This window comes from Eretmochelys imbricata, chromosome 1 (assembly GCF_965152235.1).
Source record: "Eretmochelys imbricata isolate rEreImb1 chromosome 1, rEreImb1.hap1, whole genome shotgun sequence".
NCBI classification, from domain to species: Eukaryota; Metazoa; Chordata; order Testudines; family Cheloniidae; genus Eretmochelys; species Eretmochelys imbricata.
Window position 1 is genome coordinate 237011355 of NC_135572.1, and position 21761 is coordinate 237033115.

At 39.4% G+C, this 21761-nt stretch overlaps 1 protein-coding gene across 1 annotated transcript in view; it reads right to left on the bottom strand.

The window, feature by feature from the left end:
• Positions 1-593: 593 nt before the first annotated feature.
• The window catches only part of MPPED1 (metallophosphoesterase domain containing 1), a 59835-nt gene continuing 38667 nt past the window's right edge, over positions 594-21761 (bottom strand). Inside the window, exons 4-6 of the mRNA XM_077807449.1 lie at positions 10001-10116; positions 4053-4166; positions 594-712 (exon numbers count right to left, since the gene is read on the bottom strand). Of these exons, the coding sequence (XP_077663575.1) occupies positions 594-712; positions 4053-4166; positions 10001-10116 (349 nt within the window). The remainder of the gene's footprint in view (positions 713-4052; positions 4167-10000; positions 10117-21761) is intronic.

Below are 21761 nucleotides of genomic sequence, written 5' to 3' on the forward strand. Positions count from 1 at the left end.
ACCTTCACCTGCATTGCCTTTGAAAGCATGCAAGGGCACAGACTTCAGAAGGATTTGCAACAACAACTGGCTTCTTTTAACTGGTTCAACACAGTACTTGTGTAGACTCTTTTCATATTTGCCATATTATTCAGCAAAAATATCAACATCATTTGATTTTTACCAAATACTCATTGGAAAATGTTTTAAATGGTTAAATCCTAGTCTAAACATTCACGTTTAAACTGTAAACATTCTTTAAGAAACACGCCTTTGGAAAGACTTTATACTTTTAATAAGTTCAATATATGGTTGATAAAAAAACCCCCCCAACTCCCTACTCGATATATATGTGGAATGCATTCACTTTTGTGTATTCACAAGTATTTTAATGTTGAAATTTTAAATTTAATGCTTAATCAGCTTCCGGCAGATATTGGCACTAAAATGTCTTTCTTCCCATTCATTTTCATCACTCAAATTTGGTTGTGAAGAATTAAAAGAAAAAAAATAAAGGGTCTTCGCTTCTTCATTGAACAGTTCTTTATCATGTTTCTTAGTCAGCAATAGAAAACTGCTTGTGTGATAGGTACATCATTAAATTCCTATAACAATCATGTGTTCCTTGGAGTAGGTAAGTCAATAACTATAGGTGGATTGAGAGGCTGGTAATTCACAGTGCACACTGATGCATTCACATAGGTAGTAGTTCCATCAGCCATTACCCCATAGCCTACAAAGAAAACAAGTTCTAGTTACTACTATTATTCACTTATATAGTGCCACAAATGGAAGTGGTACTGAATAGTGCTACATCCATACTCTCAAGGATTTAACAGGGCCATATTCTGCTCTCTGTCATACTAGTGAAGCTTCCATGAGAGTAGTAATAATACTTGTGTAACAGAAGAATTTGAGCACCCTTTTAGATTGTAAAAGAAAGCCAAAGAGGACTCTCCAGAGTGTACACGTAGCATGAGATTATAGCCACTGAAATGTGAGGTCTTCACAAAAAAGTTTAGTAACTTCAATATTTCTCTTTGAAAATCACTTTTAAAAAATATTCTCTCTCCAGTTTTTGAAGAGGGTGGGAGCTAGACTGTATTTCAGGCTTTTACCACACTCAAATCCCTGATTTCTTGGAAATCTCACATTCAGAACGTGTCGAAACCGTCACCTTTTGGGGCTGATATTTCCCAGGCTTGGTTTCTGTTCAAAGATTTTTTTTTTTTTTAGAAATGTTGAGTGAAATCCCTTCAAACATTTTTGGACATATGGAAAAGTGAACATAATTTTTCCATTACAAAAGAATTCTAATCACTTATGAAAAGAAAAAAAAAATCAACTGGGCTTCAGCAAACCCAGCAGAAGCATGAAATCTGCAACTTGGCATGGATATAGATATACCATGGCTTAGCATGAAAAAACTGGGTTTGATTTAAAGGTCTGAATATCTGAAAACTCTGTGCTCACTAGAAACTGTCTTTGATGGGCGCTATCCTACTGCCAGTGAAGTTAATGGTGACATTCCAAATCGCTTCAGTGGGAACTTGATTGGATCCAACGTGTGTCGGTGTACACTTAAATCTACCAGAGAAGTTCTAGGCATGTTTATGCAGTTACTTACGTGCCTGACTGAGCTCCCATTGAAGTCCATGGCAACACTCCCACGGCATATCTAGACAGCAGTGGGGAGCGAGCCAGGTACACAGTTGCACTAGTGGGGCTCACGTTAGCGCCCTACACACAGCAGTGTCACCGCTGCAGCTCAGGCAGCGGTGAGTCTGAGCTCGCTTGACGGGTTGAACGTCCACTGCAGCCACATCATCCACACTGCTGTTTTTAGGTGCTAGCTCAAGCCAAGCTAGTGGGAGTCTGTCTAGTTGGGCGAGGAGGCTCGGAGGCAGGGAGGCTTCATAGACTTCAGTGGGGATTGAGTCAGACCTATGTACACTCCCTTGGTTCAGGAACGCCATGAAAGAACTGCAGATTCTTTTATTTTCTTTTAAAAGCCCACACACTTAATGCTACGAACTGTGGGTCCAACCAACCGCTCATGGGAAACCTTACAAGAAGAGGACTTTAGCAAGGATGAAAACCGTCAGCTTCCTGTCACAGAGATTTCTCCCAATCATTTGTGGTTTGCCACAGAACAGTCGTCTGTTGTGAAACATGAACCACAGAACATATATGTGAATTGCACAGTTAACATTGCGAGGGGAAGTTTCAGAATGTTCTCTCTCCCTCTCCATGGTTTTAAAACACCCAATCACCATGGTACCCGGTTGCTAAAATGTTAATGTTTGTGCAAGATTTATAATATTGCACTTTTCATTCCTTCCCACCCTAACATGGAGACTCCTGTATGACCACCCCACCTGAGCCTTGGCAGGAGCATGGGAAGTAGGATTTTAGATGACGTTACTGTAGGGCTGCCTGTCACTGTGACTGGTGGAGCAGCAGCAAGTATGGTGACAGGTGAGGCATTTTTGGCAGTAGCAGCAGTTCAGAGGAGGAAGTGGGGAGGAACAGTCAGTTCTTTATTCCTCCTGGATATTTAGTAGATGACTGCTGTAGATGTAGCTGTGTTTAGTCAGGGGAGATATCATCTGTTCATACCATGCACTCACTTTGCAAAGAGCACATTCGTTTGCAGAGGCTGTCTGTGAGAACTTACTTGGGAATTCTTCTCTGAGGAGTTTTACCATCCCACAGCAAAACAGGCTTTGCAGTTTCCCTTTTGTTTTCTCTGAATTATGATAGTTTACAAGAATTCCCTGTCTCTTAACTCTGCTACTTATTGCGACTGCAGTGGTAACTGAAATAATTTATCATTCTGTGAGTCAATGTTTTTTCTTTGATGAGCCAAAATGCAGACATGGGGTAAGCAGATGCAACTCTATTTACCTCACAGGAGCTTACAACAGGTCACTTACACCAAGTTTAAACTTACTTGGCCTATAATAAACTAAAGGGATAATATCAATTTTAGAACAGGTTTTGTCTGAAAATTGTTCACACACAGTCTTATAAGTAACCTCTAAGACTGCTGTACCTGAAAGAGGTCTAGAGAGGAGTCATTCAATTTGTTTACTCTGTGCATTTGACAGCACTTTAGAAATTACCTAGTGAGAGCCTTATCGTTGCAAGGAATAGGCAGCAGTGATTGTACCTCCAGGCCATACACCTTGCAAGATATGAGTAAACACCATAAGACATATTCTTTCCCCTTTTCTTTGATTGTAAATATGATCCCACTACCATTGACTTGAATGGGAGCAAGCCTGATCCCATTTAATGATTTATAAGAAGGGAATTCATTTTCCCAATTGAAAGCCAAATGGTTGACAGAACACCCTAGGTGGGTCTGTGCACTGAACATTTAACCTGGTTAAAAAAAAAAAATCTTACCCTCACAGAGCCAGTGAGAGGGCTCCCTAGTGCTCTGAGACAAACACTCAGACAAACGCTCTGAAGAAACTACAGTGTCTCAGATTGCTGGGGAATCTTGACCTAGCTGATGAGGAGATAATTTGTGCATGTACCATGTATTAGGATGAAGAGTGGGAGGAACCTCTAGAGTTTTATGGAGCCTCATTTTAGCTTTGTATTTATTTAGACCCTTCTAACCCAGGATCTCAGTAATTAAGCCTTAGAAATCCCTACGGATTTTACAGAGAGAGAAAGGGAGATGCCAAGAGGTTACAAGATTTCCCCAAAGTCACAGAGTAATTCAGTAAGGAGCCACAAATAGAACCCAGTAATCCTAACTTGTAGTCACCTAGTAGACCTCTACCCTTGTTTTGAACCAACTGGATCAGTAGCTCATATGGAGCAGTAGTATAATCCCCATTTCACAGATATGGAAACAGATGCTGAGGCCCAAATATTCAAATTTGGATGTTAGACACTTATATGCATTTTATTCACCTAAACAAGTGGCCTGACTTTCAGAAGTGTCCATTAATTTAGGTGCCTATCTTTAGCAACTCAAATTTGAAAATGTTAGCCATACTGTGCAGTGACTTGGGCGCAGTTGGTTTTAAAAATCAGAGAGAGATAAGCTTGCTGACCTTCATGGATATGTCCGAAAACATGAAGCCTTGGCTGTATCCGTCTCTGGACTGTGTTCAGCAGCTCAACACATCCTACCCTCTGCATTTTCTTAGGAACCCAGTCTAGAAAACCTTGGAAGAAGAAGAAGAAGAAAGATTTATAAACATAGATTTAAAAGGAGAGAGAAAGGACTCACATTATCTGTGAAACTTTATACCTGGAGTATGCAAAATCATTCCTGGATTTTAATGTGTCTTAGTTTCTTAGATTTTAATATGCCACAGAATAATATATTAAAATGAACATCTTCATTGCTCAGTGGAGGGGGAATGAAAAATATTTGAGGAATGAAAAAATAGTTGATCCAAAGGGATGGGATTAGAGTTATTCTTGCCAATATTTCTTTTTTAAAGAAAAGATCCTTGCAAGGATTTAAATTAAAACTAATTAAACCATATTTGTTCTATTTAAGGCAAACACTCCATCCCCGCTACAGTTTAAGAAGCTTAGAGAAGAATGTTCAAAACTAAGTGCCTAAAGCTAGGCCTCTAAACCCACATTTAGGCTTTTCAATCGAGATTCAGGTTCTAACTTTAAGCACTGAATATTTTGATATTAACTTATGTCATGACTTTGGTGTTGCTAATTATTAATCCAAAACATACTGGCGTTGAGGATTAGATATTTCCATGTTCATACATTAAAATGATTGCCTACTACAGCTGCTTGTAAAAATATTTTTCTTTCCTCCTAGAAAATGTTGACTTTTTAATAAAAAGAAAAAACAAAAATGGTATTGTTTTCAATTTTTTGGTTTTGGTTTTGCCTGTATGAAAAAAATCAAAAAATTTCGAGGAAAGCAGGCACTTTGTTAAGGTTACATTTAGTTGAAAACCCAACTTTACATGAAAAAAAAAAAGTTTTGTGTTTTTTTTTTTTCCAGTCCTATCAGCTACTTCATAAAGCAGAAATAACAGCAAATCCGAACAGAGGGCACTGAAAATACTCTTTTATTAATGGCACCAAAGTGTTAAAATGATACTAAAAACTGTACCCACATCTGCACCACCAGGAGATTGATCTAACTCCCAGTTAAGTCATTGGGACTTTCCATTGACCTGATGGGACAAGGATCTGGCTCCAGATGATGGTCTTAGTTGGGCTGGAGGCTGGAAATTTGACTAAAATTATCTTCTTTTTAAATATCCAGGACTATGGCAGCTTTGAACATGGGCCCATGTTAGGTAGGGGAACGAGCAGAGACCACACTGCAGCAGGAATCCCTGGAGGCATTGTGGCTGACCCAGTCTGAATTCCTGAAGAGCCTGTGGGAGCACATGCTAGGGCAGAAACTCCAGCATTCAGCAGCTGATCTCTACTGGCCAACACAAAAGGATAGTGGGGCCATAATCCAGCCCTCGCCTTGTTGCTTTTGGAAAGTCTCATGCAACTGCCAGGATCACTGTACCTCCTCCCAAAGTCTCTGCAGGCCCCTTTGCAGAGGCATGCATGTGTGACTGTTGCATGGGATGCAGGGTTTTTGTTAAAGTTTTTTTACAATGAAAACCTAAATGCCCAGTCTGGACATCAAATTGTATTTATAAATGAACATAATCTCAGAAAGGATGCTAATTGTTCACTAAATCATGGCATTTCCCTTCAAAGCGACTAGTGTAACCTAACCAGGATGTGACATTTGAAGTGTGACTGTTTGCAAGTGAACACATCATCTCCCGTATATCTGTGTGAAAGATGGAAGAGCAAAGAGTCCAGAGCTGTGCAGGGAAACACTATTCTGCAGTGCATATTGGAATAATTTAGTTAATTTCTGTTGGTTTGGAATGATCTAATTGTTTTGTGCTGCCACATCTCTGCCACTATCATAAGATGTTGCCACTCCAATTTGGGAGACCTAAAACATATACAATTTTGTACTATTCTTTAGATTTATATATCCTTCTGTTTGCACGTACATTTGAAGGATGTTGTGATATATTGCATATATACAGGGCTGAGAGGATAGGAATTTACACGCACCGGACTCAGTTTTCAAATTATGGTACGGAGGGCCTGATCCAACATGGCTAACAAGGAGTTAAGCCATTTACTTCAATGAGACCAGAAATGGAGCACTTGGTTGGAAGAGTGCACTGCATGCAAAATGGATATATACCAACCTAAGGGCAGACTTAGACAACCCACATGTTTGCATTTCGGTGCCTTTTTTTAAAAATTGGTCTCAGTATATTTTAGGGTTTTGTGACTAAGGGTAACATTTTCTAAAATGCGTAAATGACTTAGGTTCAAAAGTCCCATTTTTAGAGTGACTAAGGCACTAAGAAGTCTGTCTCCTTGAAAGTCAATAGAATCTATGCTTTTAAGTGCCTAAGTCCTGTTTGAGAGAGGGTACTTTTGAAAATGTTATCCCAGGTCTTTGGTGTATAGATCTTTACAGAAAATCCAGTTGCATGCAGCTTAATTACAGACACAGATGATCCTCATTAAACTCTGATATTTGACTCTGCTAGTCACTTTTGTCCTCTATGGCTGTTTAAAATTTATTCCAGGAAACAACAGCAGTTCCTTAACACGTCAAAGTGAGTTCAGAAATTGTATCTTTCAGAATCCAGTTCAATCTCTTTTTCATACCAAACAGATTATAACCCAGGCTTTTGTTATTTCAATGATTTGAAACAGTTAATTGTCAAAACGTCTGTGGTGAACATGAAGGCAAAGGTATTTCCACTTCAAAAACTTTACAAAACAAAAATTCATGAAATTAACTTCTCCATTAAATTAAGCATTATTTATGTTGAACATGTTTTTGTTTACATGCATTATCGCCCTTCTGAATCCTTCCCATATGTTTGCTGCTTATTATATACACCTGACTACACAAACTAAGAATAATTGATTACACCTAGCTAACAATTAGAGTTCATCTTAGGGATTTTTTTATGTTTGGTTATTTGAAACAGGTTTCTGCAACTGTCAGGAAAGTATAAATCTTTGTCACAGACAATCATGCAGACAGCTACAGATAAAGACTTAACGAAATCCACTTAAAAAAAAAGAAAAAGAAAGAAACGAAGAAAAGGAAAGAATTCTTGATAAGAAGCCAAAGAATCCTGAACTTAGTTCTTTACATGCTTGGAAACTGACTTTTTAAAAAATGAAATTAATACCTATTCAAAAGAAACTTATTTTTGCTATAGTATATTTACTGTATTTCCAATATGACCTAATCAAAGGTAAGAGTCTCTCACACTGCTATGTATTGTGACACAGGAATATTTGGTATATCCTCATGAACATGGCTGAGTACGACTGCAGATAAATGTAAACTCTTGGGGAACTGTCTTCTCATTATTTGTGTACGGTGCCTGGCACAAGGGGGAGCACAATTCCTGATTGTGGCATCTAGGCACTTCTACGCTACAAATAATGAATAGTGACTCTGAGTAGGATTTTCAGAAGTGCCTAAGTGACATAGAAGCACCAATTCTGTTCAAAGTCAATGGGACTTGTGCTCCTGAATCACTTTGGCACGTTTAAAATCCCACCAATTTATCTCTGTAGTTCTGTAACATAAGTTGATCAGGAGGGTATTTGTTCTGCTGCAGGGAGGGGATGAATAGGGAGAAGAGAAAAGTAGATGGTGGGCAGAATTAAGACCTACAGGTAAGAGAAAAAGAAGAGGGGAGAAGAAAGAAGGACATGATTTCATGAGGCACCAGCTCAAAAGAGGGATATAATCAGTAACAAGACTCAACCTGAGAGGCCTCATGGCAGCACACTCTCCTGGACCACATACAGAAGAGGGTAGTTGTCCTCTGAGTCATTAAACAGACAGACACCACCTATTACGGGAGTCTCTAAACCTAACATAACGTGAGAATCACTGCTGGCACTGCAGACATGGCAATAGCAGCTCTTGCTGGGTCACTTGTCGATACCCCATGCAAACCTGACAGTGATCTAACAGAAGCTGTAAATTAAAGGGAAATACATTTAAAACCAGTAAAAGGAAATGCTCCTTTTTGCAGCATTCTAGTCATAGTGTCACAGGAAGTCATCTAAATTGTGTGGCTGAATATGCAAGAGCATTGGATGCTTTTATGATCATGAATAACATTTGTAGTTATGCAGTCTAAGACCAGGATAACAGTAATCAACTTCCAGGTTAAAATAATTGCCTGTGAAGGTCAGAAAGGAATTCTGTTTCTAACCCACCCATGCACAGCCTAATAAAAAGCTAGGTGCAATACGCTGAGAAGGTTGTCACTTTCCTTTGGAGTGCCACAGAGAGGCTGCTGCAGAAAAGTAAATAACATGTTAGGCAGAGCAATATTTTGATCCGATTCACAAAAGGGTTGCAGACCATTCAGCGCGGAACATGAGCTGTCCATAGATACATTAATATAGACAAGACACCAGGAAAATAAAGCAAAGTAATATGCAACATTTCTAAGAAAAGCCATGGAGGATGGTTGAAGATAAAAAACAAAATAGGATAAATACTCAGACTAGTTGATAAGTGAATTACAAAGACTGGATATGTGGACATTCTTTGGAATTGACAAAGGACAGGTTTTTTTCATGACTAATCAGATGGAAGTTTGGGGATTTAAGAATAAAAGTCAAAGTATTTCAAATGTTTTCAATTGTTTTATCTGGACTTATAAACGGCTCCACCAAAAATCCAACACTAACCATTAGGCCACCAATCCATTTGGGATTTTGAATTATCTCCTCTGCTAAATGTTTAGGACTAACAGCTCCAGCCCTGCAAGCACTGAGGGATGAATGGCTGTTACCAATTTTTAAGATCCAAGTCCATATACAGAATAAATCTGATGGCCGGAAGTGGGTTATGCAATTGATTAAACACACATTCTTATAGGGAGAACAAAGATTTACAAAGAAGAAACCCCTTTCCCCAAAGCTTCAGTGAAACACTTAAAGCAAAATCATTTTGTTCCTGTGAAAACCAAAACACTTTACATACTCTAAATGAAAATTTTGAAAGAGAAGGGGAAAGAGTGGTAGGAGGGAGGATTTTAGCACTTAGTGAAATTGTGGGCTGAAAGGAATTCTAAGTAAGTTTAAAAGTCCAATTCAGCAGAGCACTTAAGCATGAATTTTACTTTATCATGATTAAATGATTAAATTAATAAGTTTTGAGCATGTGTTTACAGTTAAGCATGTGTTTAAATGCTTTTCTGAATCAGGGCCAAAAAGATTTCTGTTAATATTTTATTTCCATAATCAAGGTCAGATAACTATTATCAGGAAACATGATAAGCCCTCTACTTCTATAAAGATATATTTTATCTCACATTAATATTTGTAAGATGAAAATGTAAAAATGGTTCTTGTTGGCCTACACATGTCTGCAGAGAAGAAAGCAGAGGTGGCAACTCATGATGAAAGAATGGAGAAATCAATGCTGGATATTGGATGGAGGGGAATGCTACCCTAAAAAGGTGGTGGGGAAACAATATGTAAAAACTTAGGGCCTGATCCTCCATTCCTTGTCCAATCAACTCTCCTCAGTTATTTCAATGGAAGCTTTGAGTGGGCAAGGAATGCAGGATCAGACCTCCAAATTGTGTAAGTATATTAGGCCTGATTCATCACTGTGTCACTCCAGTTTTGACACTGGTGTAGCTCTATTGATTTCAGTGGAGTTACATTGGCATGAAACTGGAATGCTAGATGCCTCAGTGAATCAGGGCCTTTGTTTCTTTATAGTGTATATTAAGGCAAAATATTTCACATCCCTCGCTGAGTTTAGGTAATAGCGATTAGAAACCCTGTGATGAAATCCTGGCTCCAATTCAATCCAGAGGAGCTTTGCTTTTGAGTTCCCTGGGGCCAGGATTTCACCCCGTGTCTGAAAACAGCACACAGTTACTATATCATTATTTGAAATATGTAACTCAAAGTGTTAATGTTTTCTTACCAAGAGGTGGTCCATGTGTTATAAGAATATCTATTCCATCTGGAATAAGGTTCCATTTCTCTAATAGTGCTTGTCCTCGTGGAAGATTAAAGCCCCAGCCATAAAACCAAGGTTGCCTGCCAAAAGAGGAGGAGAATGTCTTCAATGCTACTCATATGCACTGGTCATCTAATTAAAAAATGGAGACGGATTCTCTTCTGTTAAGGAATTTGGGGACACAAATAGCATTACTTTCCTTCCCCCTACATACAATGACACCATATCTGCATACAACCATCATTATTCAATATGTGTGGGAAATCAACAAGCTTATCAGTTTAAATAGACAATATCTTGTAAAATATTTATTGCATTCTTCTAATCAGATTGAGAGGCAACTGTAGAAGCTGAAGTACCCTACATAGTACTATACCTGGAGTTCCACTCTATCTATTGGACCACCACTCTGGGGTGTGTGTGTATTATATTATAGCATGGCCTTCTTCCCACTTTGGTCCTGATCTTACAATTGAATAGGTCTAGGCAGAACCCTTCATACATACAGTTCCAATTACAGGGTTGTGGCTATAATCTGTATTATGTTTGGTTAACTTTGGAAGCCTCACACCAGAACAAACATGTTTATTAAATTCTTATATACTGCACATTTTCCCTCATCATCCACCACATTAATGGTTTATAAAATTTTACATATTCAAGATTTAGTAGCCGATGAGAATTTATTTTAGGTTTTTTTTTTTTAAAACACATTATTTATGGAACAGCTCATTAGTAAGTGGTGGGATTATAACAGAGGCAGCCAGAATATAATTCATTTGTGTATGCAATCCCATTGATTAAAAAGCTATACTTCATAGTAATATCACCATGGCAAATTATGACTTGCTGGTGATGCTACAAGTCATGAAATGTGGGACCAGTTTTGGGTTGGTTTTTATTTATTTATTTATTTTTAATTGACTGACTGGTCTTCTGGCCATATCCGGAGAACAACAAATGGGCTGTGATTGAATAAGGTTTATGATAATTGCAGCCTTAGTGTTTATAAATATGTACACATCAACCAGAGTTTTCCTTCAGATCTTACTTTGCTGAAGAAAGCTTTCCACTCCCTCACTGCATCAAAATGAAAAAGCGAGATTTCATTTAAACAAATTCTCTGAACTACTCTTTGCATCATGTATGGCAAAGACAAAAGAGAATGCTCATGAAGCTATTATTCTTCCTCTTCCATTACTGATGCTTGACTACCACTTCAGAAATTAACACGTTGTCTGCAATCTTCATGATCATATATTTTTCACATCTTCTTTCGGAATGCTGTTAGACGTGTATGCTGAAAACAACTGAAAAACACTGCATGCTAAGAGAAATAAAGGGACACAGGCTATCCTAGAAGAGGAAGCAAACTGTAGTAGAAGAGCCCTCTAACAAGCAGAGCTTCTGAGGGAAGTTCCCCCTCCTTTCCACAGGTCAGAGGCCCAATTTCTCTAGAGCTAAAGTGTTGGGGCTCTGCAGTATTGATTGAGGGAGGTGTCAAGCTAAGACTCCATATCCTGGATCTGCACGACCTGTTCTCCTGGCTAACTGTTAGGCTTCTGTGTGAAAACCTAACTGGAAGTTACTACTGTTGCAGCTGTGACCACCACTATCTCTCTCTTGGGTCACTCCAGTCCCTGTGGTGGGAGACAGAGGATGAGTGCACGAAAGAAAACTAATGGCAGCAAGGTAGCAGGAGACACGCTGACAAGGGTAAGGGTTGGCTGGGCCGCTCTACGTACCGAAGGGAGAATCAGGCATAGAACAGTGAGTTTCGGATCAGAGTTTTCTGATGAGCTTTTACCTTTCAGCGGCTTTTTCCTTATGGGGTGCTGTCCCCCCAGGAAGAGTAGCATGTCACTCTAAGGTACATGGCTCCTGACCCCCCATTTCTGGGATGGTAACTCTGCATCTATTCAGTGGCCTATTGCAGAATAAGCTAGCAGTGATCTCTGCAGCCTTATTTACAGGTAAAGATCAATTTGGCTGTCTTATGTTAAGTCACTCTCTCCCTTGCCTTGCAGACAGCCTGCATAGTTCCCCCAACTGCGAGAAGACTGGAGTCAACTGCCTCTATAAATGAAGGTTGTCTCATTTATCCAGTGAGAAGAAGGATGCTCCAGTGGTTAGGGTACTAACTGGAAGGCCAGGTTCAATTCCCTGCTCTGGCACAGAGTTCCTGTGTGAACTTGGTGAAGATGACGACGATAAGTTTCCTTACCTTACAGAAGTGTTGTGAGGATAAATATAATAAGGATTGTGAGCTGCTCATCTATTACAGTAATGGAGACGATGTAAGTACCATAGAGAGCTTACAGAGTTTTGGCTTATTTCTTTGGCGGGGTGGGGGGGAGAGGAAAAAAAAAAAAAAAGGCTGCAGCCCAAATCACAAATGCCAGTAGTCTTCCTTCCCTAGCACCACAAAGGAAATCCTAAAATGGCGGGTATTCTGGTCTCACACGCCACACATTTTATTTAGTCAACAAATAACGTTTAGCTGCAGGCCCAAAACTAGTTTTCCACACACATTTATATGAACAAAACTTCACTTGCAAAAAGCGAATACGGAAAAAGGGGGAAATGTGACAATTCACACTTCAGTTTCCAACAGACCTGAAATGTTCCTGAGACATTTTTCTCCCACCCCTCCTCACGCAGGCCTTAACCAATACCCTTTGGAGTTGGTGGGAGTTTTTCCACTGACTTCAGTGGGCACTGGATCAGGCCTCCTATTCCCATGCTCTACAGAGATCATCAATGAGTGTGGTGCACGAACAGGAAGCAAAACGTAACACAGCTGCTGTGCTCCCTGAGAAATGAATGGAGAGGAAAAAACCACCAATATTTGCCAAAGAGAAAAGGTAAGAAATCAGTATAGAAAAAATTTTAAAGCTATACTGGAGCATTCATAAAAACAAACAAAAAAACACCTCAACTGTCAAAGAACTTGACAGTGTCTAGTTGATCCCACTGAAATCTGTAGGCTTATGGATCACATATATAAGTGTAAAATCCCAGTGGTTTGCCTGCCTCTACTAGGCCCATTATATACATACTCACTTTTTTTTAAGTGTGTTTTTCATTCTGAATAGGCATGATCTACAGCTTATTTAGACAAGGAATACTGTCCCCCTTTCCTCTCTCGCTTTGTCGCTGCAGTGCATATTTGCTTGAGTTAAGGTTTGGTGAGTTATGCATGCTGGAGCTGTTCTTCTGTGACTAGGAAATGTTAGAACTTGTGTGATTTGCCATTATGCTATCTTTTATGACAATCCCAGGAATGACAGAAATGTCTGAAATATTTCTGGATAAAATATGAAAGGATTCAGTGCATAATGTTAGTATTCTTTACATTAAATAAATTCATACACTTCAATGCTGAAACCACACAAAAGTAAAATAATTTTTATGTGCAGAGGGATTTTATAAATGCTCACGTCCCTTCTTGTGAAATGTTATTACAAAATAGCCATCAAAGTTTCTGTGCAGAAAAAAAACCAAACACTACCCATATACACACCAACAACTTTCTGACCTGGAAATCATGTAAAGACAACTTTGTTTAATATTTCCATCCATCATAGAACGTGGAAGCAAACTTATAGAGTTAAGATCTGATGCTTTTTTGGATCGCTTTTCTTAGTGTTTACTCAGTGAAAGTATAACTTCTTTATAAAATAGTTCACATGACTATCTATTTTACGTTAATATACTTAAGGAGGAAAATCTGCTGGTTCTAGAAAAGAAAGGTGCAAAAAATGTATCTGGCAATTAAACACCTATACCATTAATGTACTTCATGTTAGGAACCAAGTACCCATGATTAACAGTGTACTTTGATTTAGGTTTTGCCTTCCTATAGCAAACAGCATATGTCTCTCAATATCTTATTGAATTTCAGTGCTTTTATTATTATGACAGAAAAATGACTGACTACATATAAGGCTGTAGGGAGAAAAGTATATTGCAAGTGAATATGTTTACTGCACAATTAAGCTTATGTTAAAAACACATGAACAAGTTTTACAGGTCAACTCATCTTACGTACAAAAATGTCTGGATTCTCAAAATTTGTGCTAGCAATCGGATGTTGCTTTCTATACTGAATTTCTGTGTCTGTTCTAAAGAAACCATTGGAATAATTTTCTTACAGAATGATGGTTGCTATGACAACCATAGCAAATTTTCCTTTTCTGAAACAGATGTCTCATTTAGTTGAAAATTAGAATGTGAAAAACCCATGGGAAAAATTAATTCAAACTTTAACAGAACACTGACTACAATGTAATCTCTTATAGGTTAACCCCTTAACATCTTTCTGCACTCCTATAGTAACCTTCAAATAAACTCTAATTAAATCATTTTAGCCTCCTATAAATGATCTTTTTAGCTATCATTGGCACTTTAGTTTTCTTTGAAGTGTGCATTTCTGTTACCATAATAGCAGAGAAAAGTGGCATTAAAAAAGTGGTCAAACACATTACTCCCTTAACTATTTATCACTGTTTGTTCTTTTACTCAACCACCATTGGAAAGAGGAACAGTGCAGTTTGAGTGTTCTATTCTGTTCTTCTGTCACTTAAATGGGGCATAACTTAGTTTTACATGTAATTTACTGTACAGGGCTGTGATGCATTACATAGATCTGACTTGTAATTTATATGAGAATTGAGGGTTTGTGTTCTTATAATGGTATACATCTCAAATTGCTTAGCAGACGTATTAATGGGTAGGGGATACACAAAGAGGGTACCGGAGTGGGCAAACCAAGCAATATATATGTATTCTCCCACCAGAAGAAGTGAGAGACTGAAATGTGTTTCTTTGTGGCTTTCATTTAACTGCTTAACTAGACGGACCCATTACTACCTTCATCTACACTTACTAGCTAAACATAAAAACCACGATCACTGCAGGTCAGTTACACGTGAACATCTCCAGAATTAGTAGGCAATTAAAAAAACATTCCAATTTATCGCATGACCCCATAACTCCTGACAGGCTGGTACATTTTAAGAACTTGGGGACTGCAAATTTTACTGCAGTAGCTTAATCAAGAATGTGCAGTCAATTAAGCCCAAATCTGTGGCTGTTAAGTTACACCACTGGTCTCAATGACTTCAATAGGACTACTCACACGGGTAAGGGTTTTAGGATCAGACCCAGTGTCTACAAAGATGTATGGGTGACTGTAGTGGGGTGGCTACCCCACTCCTAAAATAGAAGGGGTTAAAAGCAGCCCTGGAGAGGGCTGTGGCTGGGGATGGCTGATTGGGGAAGCAGCCGCAGCTGGGCCATGCCCCAATCAGGCCCCAGCTGCCCTGTATAAAAAGGCTGTGAGCCAGAGGCCCAAGTAGTCTCTCTCCAGGCTGGGAGAGAGCAGGGCCTGCCTGGGTACTGAGGTTGATGCAGTGCTGGGGAAGGAGCAGGCTGAGCGGGGACGCTTCAGGCTGGCAGCTCCCCAGCCTGTAGGGCCTGGTTCAAGGCCCATAGAGGGACTGGGAGACAGAGGAAGGCAGCAGGTCTGAACCCCCTTGCCTATGATGAGTGGCCTTTACACTGCTGTCTGCCCCAGCGAGTGGGGGCTTGGTGATGACTGGCAGTAGCCCAGACTGAGGCAAGGTGGGGATAGTGGGTTGGGGATTCCCCAGGAAGGGGAGACCCAGAGGCAGAGTGTGGGGTACTGCCCAGAGAAAGGGGCACCGGGGTCTGTGAGGGACATGGGGGCCGGAGCTGTGTGGATCAGCGGCCTGCAGAGGGCGCTCCAGGCTGGAAAAGAGCTAATTCTCAATGACCAGCAGGTGCCGCCGCAGGGGTGAGTCCTGCACCCTCACAGTGACACTTGTGCTTTCTACCATTGCAGAATACTATTCATCAATGAGTAGTGTCTTGAGTACACCGCACAAGCAACAACAAAATGTACTAAAATTTCTGCTATGATGATCTCTCTTCTTGACTGACAGGCATTTCTGTGTCCCATTCAAGCAAGAGATTGTTCTAGTTTTCTCTTTGTTTATGATAGATATTTAAAAGGATCACAGTGAAGTGTTACTCAGATTGATCTCCTGCGCAGAATTGGTATTTCTCTGTTGTAAATGAACAAGGAGGTATTAGCCATCTTCATACAGAAACTCATTAGGAAAATTAATTGCTCAAAGTCAGTCCACTCAGCTCCACTCCTATATATAATTATACAACTGAATATCTTGAACATTAAAAGATTGGCCCATACATGCCTCAGCCATATTCGCAAAAAGTACAAGTCAAGGAATATGGGTGTACGATGTACAATTAACATCCTTGTTGCCAAAATTGCAGCCAACAGGCCAAGAACTGAAGATAGAGCTGGAAAAGACTGCTTCAGGCCATCAAGTCCATCCCCCAGGAACCCATGCAGGATTTTCCCAACAGGACATTTTTTAGTATTTTGTCTAGTCTCATTGTAAATGTGCCAAGCAATGGGGCTTCCATTACTTCCCCAGGAAGCTATTCCATTTAGTTAGAAACTATTTCCTAATATCTAACCTAAATCTCCCTTGCTGCAGATTAAGCCCATTACTTCTTGTCCTACCTTCAGTGGACATGGAGACAACTGATCACAGTCCTCTATATAACAGCCCTTAATGTATTTCAAGAAGTTACCAGGTCCCTCCTCAGTTGTATTTTCTCAATACTAAACATGCCTTGTTTTTTTAACTTTTCCTCTAGGTCAGGTTTTCTAAATCTTTAATAGTTTTGTTACTCTCCTCTGGACTCCGTCCACTTTGTTCATAACTTTCCTATATTGTAGTGCCCAGAACTGGACACACTACTCCAGCTGAGGCCTAACCAGTGCCAAGTAAAGTAGAGCAATCACCTCCCATATGATACTCCTTTTAACATACCCCAGAATAATATTAACCTATTTAGGAATTGCATCACAATGTTGATTCATTCAATTTTTGATTCACTGTCTTTTTCAGCAGTACTACCGCCTAGCTAGTTATGCCCTAGTTTGTAGTCATGCATTTGATTTTTCCTTCCTAGATGTAGTAGATTGCGCTTGTCCTTATTTAATTTTATCTTGTTGGTTTCAGATCAATTCTCTGATTTGTCAAGGTCATTTTGAATTCTAAACCTGTCCTCCAAAGTGCTTCCAACCCCTCCCAGCTTGGTTTCATGCATAAATGTTATAAGCATTCTCTCTACTACATTTCCCCAGTCATTAATGAAAATGCTGAACACCACAAGACCCAGGGCAGGCCCCTCTGGGACCCCACGAGATACACACATCTAGTCTGACAGTGAGCCATTGATAACTGCTCTCTGAATATCGTTTTCAACCCACCTTACAGTAATTTCATCTACACTGCATTTCCCTAGTTTGCTTATGAAAATGGCATGTAGGACTATGTCAAAAGCCTTACTAAAATCAAGATATATGACATATACTGCTTCCCCTATCCACTAGGCCAGTAACCCTGCCAAAGTAGTAAATTAGGTTAGTTTGGCACAGTTTGTTCTTGACAAATCCATGCTGACTATTCCTTAAAACCCTATTATCCTCTAGGTGCTTACAAACTGATTGTTTAATACTAGAATAAGTTATCTTTCCAGGTATTGAAGTTAAGCTGACTGGACTATAATTTCCTGAGTCCTCTCTGTTTCCCCGTTTAAAGACAGGCACTATGTTTGCCCTTCTCTGGTCCTCTGGGACCACACCCATCATCCATGGATTCTAAAAGATAATTCCTAACAGTTCCGAGATTGCTTCAGATAGTTCCTTAATATTCCCAGGATATCAGCCCTGCCTACTTGAATACATCTAACTTATCTAAATATTCTTCAACCTGTTCTTTCCCCTATTTTGGCTTGCATTCCTTCTCCCTTTTTGTTAATATTGTGCTGAGTAGCTGGTCATCATTGACCTTTTTAGTGAAGACTGAAACAAAATGGGTGTTAAGTACCTCAGCCTTCTTGATGTCATCAGTTATTAGCTCTTCCTTCCCTGTTAAATAGAGGACCAACAAGTTCTTTAATCTTTCTCTTGCTCCAAAGGTATTTAAAGAGCCTCTTCTTATTGCCTTTTATGTCCCTTATTAGGTGTAACTCATTTTGTGCCTTAGCCTTCCTGATTTTGTCCCTTCATGCTTGTGTTATTATTTTTGTACTCCTCCTTAGCAATTACTCCATATTTCACTTGTACTAGGATTCCCTTTTGATTTTCAGGTCATTAAAGATCAAGTAACGGAACCAAATTGGCCTTTTTTTCCTATCTTTCCTTTGCACTGGGATAGTTTGCAGTTATGCCTGTAATATTGTCTCCCTCCAAAACTGCCAGCTCTACTGAACTCTTTTTTTTCCCCTTAGATTTTCTTCCTATGAGACCTTAGGTACCAGTTCTTTGAGTTTGTTAAAGTCAGCTTTTTAAAAAATTCATTATTATTCTGCTGCTCTCACTCCTTCCTTTCCTTCTTGAACAGGGTTTAGCAAATAGAAATAAATGGGGTTCAGAGATGGGAGACGAGAATGATTGGAAACACAGAAAAATGTGCACATAAGACCAGTTGAAAAGACTGGGACTGTTTACATTTAAAAGGAGATCTATAAACGGGGAGATGACAGGGGTATACAAAAGAGTTCATTGTATTGAGAAAGTAGATCAGTCACTTATATTCACTATCACAATTCACTACAAATTCAAGAACAGACCATTAAATGAAACTGAAAGGCAGCACATGTAAAACTAATAAGGAAATAGTTTTTCTACACAATGCATGATTGGCCTGTGGAACTCACTGCCACAAGATGTCAGAGGCCAAGAGGTCAGCAATATTCAAAAAGATTGGGCATTTATATGTCTACCAAGAACATCTAGAATTACAACAGAAAGGATTAAAGCAACAAGATCATTGAAAGAGATTAAACCTTCATGCTTCAGGGCATAAACCAATCTTTAACTGGTATACTTTAGAAAGGGAATTTCCTGGGGGTAGGTTATTCCATAACTACCTCCTGCAGGGTTTCCTGTACCTTCCTCTGAAGCAGCTGGCTCTGGCCACGGCTGGATTCAAGATACTGGAATTGATGTCAATTGATGTCATCTGGTATTGCAACTCCTATACTTCTGTGTTTGCAATATATCCTCATAACACCCCTATGAAGTAAGAAAACACTATCATCCCCATTTTAAAAAGGGGGATCTGAAACGGAGAGAAAGTGACTTGCCCAATGCCACAAGGAAATCTGTGGTGAAGCAAAGAATTCAGGTTAGATTTCCGGAGTACCAGTCTAGTGCCTTAGCCACAGCAGTATCTTTTTCCCATTGTGGAGAAGCTTGCGATACCTCTGTTTTTGCTATACATGCTCAATGGATAAAAATCTACAGTATCCAGGGCTGTTATTTCTGCACCTTTCACTACAACTAATTTAGAAAAAAAAAAAAAAAAAAAGGAAAGGAAAGCAGTCCAAAAATTGGAGTAGGGCCCTTTGTCAGTAATTATTTTTTCCATTTCTAGTTACACATGAAATCATTTATCTTTTGTTTAGTGAAGGACTTCAGACATCTCTGACTGGAAAGAAGAAAGAGACTGAATAGCGACTATTATGAATTGATCATTTCTAAACATGAAATCTGTTATAAAACAATGAAAAATAAAATGAAAGCTATTTTATCTCCATGCCAAGAAAACGCAGGGTAACAGGCAAGGAGAAAAATTCCTGAAATGCTGATTTTCAAAACAAGCCAATACCAATGGAAGTAGATTCTTTCATTCTGCTGAAAGCCAAATGGAAATCTCCGAGCTGATGTTAAAAAAACAAAACAAAAAAACCCACTCAAACTTTAATGATGAACTGGACTAAGAAGCAAAGAAATTCAACACTAAAAATAAAATCCTATCACTACTTAATATCGGGATGTCTGCTCACACTACTAAGGGGACCGTCCTGATATTAGGGGCTTTGTCTTAGATATGCAATTATACCCCTCCGGGAAAAAAACGTGTCCTGATTTTTCACACTTGCTATCTGGTCACCCTACTACTTAGTGACAAAACACCGTGTATTGGACTGAGCATAGGACTAAGAAGCTTATTTCCTGAAATTTTAGGAATTGTTTCCTCAGTTTCTCATCTCCAGAGGGTTAATCCCAATATAAGAGTGCAGCCAGGTCCTTGGGGCTATACACAGCGAAAGGGCAGTTTCCTTTGGGATCATTTCCATAGCAGCACAGTAGCAAAGGGAAACAAAAGCATGAAAATTGGAGCAGCACTATTTTTTGAGGTCCCATGGTCCACTGGGGAGTTATCATCTTGTTTTAAGTGTAGAGCTCCTCAGGAATGAGCCAATCAGCAAAGGAAGATCAAATCAAAGTTCATCCATGCATGGACCCTTTCAAAGATTTTTTTCTTCACTGCTAAAAGAAATGGCCTCCTTCCCCATGTGGAGGTCTCATGGAGTAGGGTTGTGGTCTCTTTAAAGAAGTCTACTGTAGACCTCCCTGACCTTATTCTCAAGGGCTTCTCTTGTCCTTTGTGTGGCAATCGAGCTGAAGAAGAGACTCTGTTCTGGTGAAGGGCAGGCGGGGGAGACGCTTAATGAGGCATCTATCACAACGTGAAACTCAACCCTGTGCAGAGGGCCATAAAATGACGACTTAAGTCCCATTTATTTAAGTAATGCCTAGGCCTTGTGCTGGCCCGTGTTACAAGGGTGAATTTTATCCACAGAGAGGAAATGTCACCTCAAATAAAGATTAGCCTCTGTGGCTATAAAGCTCAAAGTACTTGTGAAACTTTCATGGACTTTGGAATAAGACAAAACAAGTTTAAGTGCATTCAAAATCCACAAAAAAGGCCTGAATAGGAGCCACTTTTCAGTTTAGAAAAATGTAAATCTCACCAGATTTACATTTCTTTCAAAATTCCAGGAGTAATTAGCCCATATGGACCTGATCCCTGCCAATTTTAGTTTTTTTATAAAAGTCAAACCCATTTTGAGTTAAATGAGCACAAAAATGCTTCCAAACCAATAAATACCTAGTCCGTCTATATATGTATAAAGTATATTATTTTTAACACGTATAATTTAACAGCTGAACTTATTTCTTGTTAAAAAAAAAAAGGCTCCTATGCTGACACCTTGTGTGCCAAGTTGCCACCTGAACTGAACTAAAAACAGCGCTGTTAATAATTTCCTGGAATCTTAAATTCACCCTTAACTATGGCAGTGCAAACTCATTGCTACAGTAACTTTCTATACCTGCATTTTATGGCTTGAGATAAGATTATTATAAAGTACACAAGGATGTTCAGCTCAGCTGGCTGGGAATTCTGACATATCCTTCTGAAAAAGAAACATATGTGCAAGTCCTTCACCTGGTGTAAATCAGACAGTTCCATTCACTTTGGCGGAGCTTTGTGATACCAACCAGGTGAGGATCTGGCCCATAATGCTTTGCAACCAGGGAAGAGGATGCTAACAATAACGGATTTAAATGTTATCAAAAATTGATTTTAAAAGCCCCACAGGATGCTTTATGATATCGTTGTCTCGTTCTTGGGCATTAGCACAAGCAGGCAGTCCCCAGAATGATGACACAGGCATGAGCTCAGTAACAGAAGAACATGTAATCGTTACTGTTCCCCTCCAGGGGCTGATGCTACTGACTCCAAAAACCTTCATCTTCTCCCCCACCCCCAGCAGAAAACACCCCTCCCCCGCCCTTCCTCTCAGGGTTACT